At 42.3% G+C, this 6,678-nt stretch overlaps 1 protein-coding gene across 1 annotated transcript in view; it reads left to right on the top strand.

Annotated features, from left to right (window-relative positions):
* The first annotated feature begins 213 nt into the window (after positions 1-213).
* PRKCE (protein kinase C epsilon) overlaps positions 214-6,678 on the top strand; it is a 296,140-nt gene continuing 289,675 nt past the window's right edge. The window contains exon 1 of the mRNA XM_084285400.1: positions 214-607. Within this exon, the coding sequence (XP_084141526.1) occupies positions 260-607 (348 nt within the window). The 5' untranslated portion in view covers positions 214-259. The remainder of the gene's footprint in view (positions 608-6,678) is intronic.

The raw sequence follows: 6,678 nt of genomic DNA, 5'->3' as shown, positions 1-6,678 counted from the left end.
TAAATGCATTCACTGGGTGTCGCAAGAGCAAAGGCTAAATAACCAGAGGTAGCGGCACGGCGAGGGTCGGAGCCGCGCTGCGTCCCGCTCCCCCCCTCAGACCTGCCCCCCTATTTATTGGCGAGACCTCCTTCCCTGCCTCCCTCCTTCTCTCCCTCCCTCCTTCCCTCCTTCCCTCCTTCCCTCCCTCCTTCCCTCCCTCTCTGTGCGAGCGCGTTGTGCGAGTGCTTGATCCCAGGAAAAGTGCAGCCGTCCAGCCATGGTGGTTTTCAATGGCTTGCTGAAAATCAAGATCTGCGAGGCGGTGAATCTGAAACCCACGGCGTGGTCGCTGAGGCATGCGGTGGGTCCCAGGCCACAGACCTTTCTGCTGGACCCTTACATAGCCCTCAATGTGGACGACTCCAGGATCGGGCAGACCTCCACCAAGCAGAAGACCAACAGTCCCGCTTGGAACGACGAATTTGTCACCGACGTTTGCAACGGCAGGAAGATAGAGATGGCTGTTTTCCACGATGCCCCCATCGGGTACGACGATTTTGTAGCTAACTGCACTATCCAGTTTGAGGACTTGCTGCAGAACGGGAGCCGCCACTTTGAGGACTGGGTGAGTGTTCGCGCCGCAGGTACGGACGTGTGCACATGATGTGCAGTGGCACCACTCTGGGTGCAACATCTGTATTGCAGAGCTAGGTTGCCAAGGGCATGTAATAGCTCTGGAGGCTTTTCATTATTTCCATGCTTTGTTATACTGAGATAGTCATGGTTACTGTGTGTCTAATGCATGTGGTCCACAGACACGGGAAGAAAGAAAAATAGGGTGCATCTAAGTAAGAGATGTGTAATTACCACTTCAGGTTCTGAAATTATGTTACATAAACACAAGTCCTGTTGTCTTACTGTGTTTGAAACCCGCCGGCCAGATACATCCATACAGAGCATCACTGCAAAACCCAGAGCCAGCTCTTAGACTGAGTTCTTCGCTTTGGTGTGAACTGATGAAGCCGTGACGAGGTCATGACAAGCCTTTAAAATGCAGGTCTGACCTCTGATCTGAGATGCTTTGGGGTCCTCGTATCACTTGAAAGCTGACTGCATTGATGCTGATGCTCGTTCTTCCCCTAGATGGTCTGGACCTTTGTGCATAGACCTAATGCAGTGCTTCTTCAAATGCCTGAAATTGATAAAAGGGTTCTGGTGGATTTTGGCCCCAACCAGGCAAATTCTGCTGCCTGCATGCACAATGTGTTTAACAGCTTCTGCTGCATCTTAAAGACCCAGAGGCTAAGGTGCCTCGGTGGGGGTGCAAAAAAAGCTGGAAAATCCTTGGTCTGACAGCCTCAGGTACAGTGATTTAACACTGGAAAATAAAACAAAAAGAAGCACGAGAAACATGAATATGCACATTTCTGCAGTTAAACAGTTAAATGGTATATTCTTTATATGAGACGTGCAATAGAATGATGTTAGCTGTCTTCTGATTTTTAAATGTGCCCTGCTTGACCAGCCGTCTGAAACGTTTATGCTCATCTTTTCTTGTTTATTTGTTATGGTCAAAGATACTAGGCAGGGGAACGTTTTGTTGGCAAACAAAGAACCCAGGACCAAAGTGAAAACAGCAAGAGTTAACAGCTCAGAGTTTCATGTATCCTTTGGAGCTTCTTTACATAAAGCAGTGCTAGAAAGAGATACCAGAACAATGGAAAGGCGTGAAAGAATTGTGCTCTATTTATGCTGATTAAGAGCTGAATAACTTTACTGTTACAACTTAAATGTTTACAACTTTAAAATATTGCCCACTTCTTCTATGTATGTTACATTGTGACAATTAAGATCTAGATTATTCTGATGCTCAATACAAGCTACATGTTAGTAAGCTTGGATTGTAAAACTGGGCGATAAGCAACGAAAAAAATGCCAAATCAGGAAAAGACAAATGCAGCAGTATTGCAGATGTCTTTTACCTGGATTGAATGATAATCAAGTAGTGATCCTTCTGTAAACAGTGGGTGCTTCATCTTTGAGGCCAATGGGATGAGGATGTCATCACAGATTTTTAGTGAAGGAATAATTACGTATGTGCTTTCTGTGTATGGTACGTGTTCAGAGTTTGTTGCCAGATCTGGAAGGACCTTGCAGGTTACAGATGACAAGTTTGATTTTTGGTGGGCTGGTGTGTGAGGGTACCTCCTGACTGTGATTTTTAAGGTGAACTTAAACGTCCAAACATGTTCCCTAGATAAATAGTGGAATTTAACAGATTGAGGCCCTCTGTAAACACCGTCTGGGAGGAACTACATAGCTGAATCAGATAAATGCTATATTTTATTGCACCAGGATTCATTGCTGTCCAGCATTTACTGGGTGGGAGGAGACAAGGGAGTGACTACAGTTGTTGTCTGTTGATGTGACAGAGTTGAGTAGATGGCTTTGGGTCCTAATTGGTTAGCTCATTGTAATACGGTTTCTGAAGCATCATTTACTTCTTGCTTGTGTGTGCTGTAAGTCTCCATAGTGTGGACTGTGTTTGTGCAGTGCATATAATGCACAGAGAACACCACCCGATCACAGCTGGAGTTGGGGGGCAGGCGTGTATGGGATTGTTCTTTACATTTTCCCAAATCTTCCAATTTACTGAAGACGTCGTTGTTGTAATACTGTGTTTATTGTATTGCTAATAGGTAGGGACCCTCAGAGAACCGGCGTTTACAAAATCACATTGTTTTTTTCATCTGATTTCACTGAGTTAAATCAAGGCCTGTGGCCATAGCATCTCTGTGGAGTGTATAGTGAAGCACATAGATTTATTGGTATCTTCATCAGTGTCTAGAGTCTGTATGAACACTTTCAAAAAAAAAAAAAAAAGAAGAAGTCTACTCTGAAATGAAGTAGTTGAATGGCTTTCACAGGATGAGGAAAATGCACATGGCCTAAACCAACATAAGACTAAGACTGGGCACATCACAGTCAGTTTGTTCTGTTTAATAAGAGGGCTAATTCCTTCATTTCACTCTTGGCATTTAAGCTAGATATTTTTCTAGTACTCTTCCTCAACTTTATAGCAAGCAAATTAAAAGCAGCTATCACAGGAGCTCATTCCTCCTTGCCTAAAATATCAATTGCAACCTAAGAAACACTTCTGGAGACTATAAAGCATTTTTATGCCATTCTGAGGGCGTCCCTTCAAGGAGTCCAAAAAGTTGGAATGGGGAACCATGTACTTGTTGAGTATATTCAATGTAGTTGCATTGCTGCCCCTTTTTACCTTCAGAATGATGCAACAGTTCTTTCAGGATTGGACTGTCACTATTTGAATAACTTTGAGAAAAAGCTCGTATGCTGAGAACAGCTCTTGTCAATATATTAATAGCTTTAATGCATTCAGTATTGTATAATACTGCATGCATTTTTGGAAGGAAAATTCAGTATTTGTTTTATAATATCTGCACCAGGCTCAAGGTTATGTGACTTATCCCGTAACATATTTCTAGGTTCTTGTCAGAAGTCCAAAATGAAAAAAGGGCTTGCAGAGAAATAATGTTTTGGTTCTTTTTTTTCCCCCTAAAATGAAACTATTCCTCTCTTTAGCCAGCTTACCTACTTTGATTATTCTTTACCATTGTGCACATCCCCATATGTTTTCTAAGAGATGAGTTTTTTAGGAAAATACTGGGTATTTTTCTCACTGTTAAGCCTGTGCTATATACTGATGCCATGGTTACAGTGGAAACACTAATGATAAACAAGTACAAAGCTTGAAATCATGATAGCGTCTATTGTGTTAGGACGAGTAAGATAAATGTGCAAAATTCTGGTTTCTTTTGTCTGCAGAGTATTCAGCAGTTGCAAAAATGATTTTTAACCTTACGGTATGTGTACTCCCTGAACATATATATGCAGAAAGATGGAAGTTCTGGCCTAACACAGTTGTTCATATTTTACCAGATGGAAGCTTTTAAACAAAATACAGGGATTTTTTTTTTTTTTAAAAAAGGAAGAACAATAATAATAATAATAATAAAATGTTTTGGTTTCTAAAAAAGGTATAGTGACAATTAAAAAGATGGCTGCTTTTCCAGTGGTGCATCAATACAGACATAGCACAGTCAAAGTGTCGGTTTTGCAGATTTTTTAGTAATGGCTACACTGCAGTTTTAAAGAGAGCTTTGGATTACAGATTCTTCTGTAAGCCAATGACACATTATACAGAATGGCACAAGGCATTTTCAAGAGGATGTTGGTGAACTTACATTTTGGTAAATAAGAAATGCAGAATGATAAGCAACCTGAAAGTTCTCACTGAAAAAGAAGCCTAGCTTAACTTGCAAGCTTTAGCTATATCTTTTGAGTTTGGTGATTCACATAATAATGAAGCATGTCTTTATCTGGTTTTCTTACATTTGGTGTATGTAAATGTTGCAGCTGAGTTGGTAATAGAGCTACGCTTTTATCACTAGAATTTAAATCGGGAAGGAAAATTCCTTTAACATTTAGCCTTGTGGTTATACTTTTGTGAATTAGAACGATTGATGTTTATGTGTTTGGATGATTGGTAATATGGGTTCTGAGTTCATGTCCACTTTTCAGAGTTGACGATAGATGAAATCAGTGTAACTGGACCAATGCCAAGGACTCCATCTAAGGGTCTTAGCCATTAGCCTGACTGTGCACGAGAAAACCTATTGAGTCGTCCTAAGAAATCCTTCTGTAGGCTTAGTAGCAGAACTTACTGAATCAGTCGGAACATCACAACATTTATCAAGAAAAGCCTTTATTTCCACTGAAAATATTTTACAGCTATATTTAGATTAATGAAACAAGTTTAGTTTTCTGCTGTCTTAAAGAAATCCCTAATGCTGTCAGGAAAGAATTAAAACACAGATTTCAGTGATATTTTCTTTGCCAGTCTTAAATGTCTGCCATTCTAGTTTTGTTTTCTTTCAGTGCTGATTCTTAAGATCTTTTCAAACGTACTTTAAAAAACATTCTTTCATATTTCCATTTTATTAATGTGAAGTTAGTCATGCAGCTGTGCCACTTGCATACAGCAAGTTTATTATGAATTAATTTTACATCTCAATAACAATTTGATGACGAGTTAAGGGAAATGAAATGGGGAAAATGCACAGCTTTACATACTCATTGAGCTGTTGAGGTACGTGTTTTTGCATCATGCTTACAGCATACCATTGATGAAATTTTCCTGTTGGAGATACTGTGTCCCGGGTCTCCAAGCTGCAGCCCTTAAGGTTAGGCACCCAGGATAATGCAGCGCTGAATGTGGTGGTGCTGACCTCTCATCAGAGGTGTTTGACGTAAGGAGCAGATGCAAGGCAGAATATAGACGACAGCTCCTGCCTTTGAAATGGCTGGCAATAACAGTAACAAGCATGCCATGCATTAGAAAATCCAAAAGCACCTTAGAAAAATGTCAGTATTTTTTCTTCTGTTTCAGGAATCGAGAAGGAGGGCAGTAGCAGGGGAAGGATTAAAACACGCTTGAGTCCTCAGTCCTGTGAGCTGTCCATTTACTTGGGAAATAAACCATCTCCTTCCAGCTCCTCCTGTCTGAATTAACTGGGAAGACTGGTTAAGGGCTTATAAGAGTGTGTTTGGGGGGGTTGTTTGTTTGCTTAATAGCCTTCCGTCTTTTCTTTTGCTGAAGCAGCACCTCATTTTTGTCAGTACTTGATCTGCTATAGCTGGGGGGCAGAGAGCAGAGTGGTGATATTTTGTCACAGGTCAGCCAGCATGTGAACCTCTGCTTGCTCCTTACACTGTTGAAGGTTGTTGTTGGGCTAACAGAGTGTGACTTGCGTATTTTCATTTTTATTTTCATCTACCAGCTGAAGTCATCTGTGCTGATGGTGTTGAAAGGCCTAGGATGCAGCTTGTGAAAGCTTTACATCTCATCTAAACTGCAGTTTGTGAGCTGCTGAAAAGCGTTGTTATCAGAAGAGTATTTGTTGAAATGGAAGGGAAATTGCTGTCCCATTTGATGGATTTCTGTGTTACAAGGCTGTCACTGGGCAAGGTATATGTTAGGCCTGGGGGGTGAGCATGGGAGTTAGCAGGGAGCGGCAGGGCTTTGCAGGGACTCGTGTAATTGTGAGGGTGGGTGGTTGAGAAGAGGAGATGGGAGATTTTGGAAAGCACTTTGCACAGGGAGGGGCTTCCTCGCCTTCTCCCCCGGCCTGTCTCCCTCCTGTGCCTCCTCTTTTCCCTCTCTGCTGGGGATATGGTACAGTCGCCACGCAGCTCACCCACTCCCTCGTATCAATCCCTTTCTGCAGCTGCACAAGGCTACTCCTACTCCCTGCTAGAAATGTTCTCTCCTAGCAGCAGCTCCTGCTCACCTGCAGTACTTCCCAGCCTGCTGAGGAGCCATAGAGGGGGAAAAAGCTGCCTCCGCAGCTACTGCTGCAGGGAGAGGGAAAGGGCAACGTGGGGAAATGGAGAGATGAAGCAAAGAGAAAAACCTGGAGGAGGATTATGAATAGTTGCTGCTGCCCCACATCCTCCAGCTGCCCTTTTGGCAGCAGCAGAAAGCTGCACATGTAGAAGAGACTGGGATGAGCTGGCATAGGCAAATTGACTGGTTAGTTGATGGCCTTCTGTTGCTCACTGACCTGTATTTTTTTTTTTTTTTTTTTAACTTGCTTTGCTCAGTGCGTAGCT

This window comes from Netta rufina, assembly GCF_964035555.1.
Source record: "Netta rufina genome assembly, chromosome: 3".
Lineage (NCBI taxonomy): Eukaryota > Metazoa > Chordata > Aves > Anseriformes > Anatidae > Netta > Netta rufina.
This window is presented reverse-complemented; position numbering and strand designations above follow the sequence as displayed.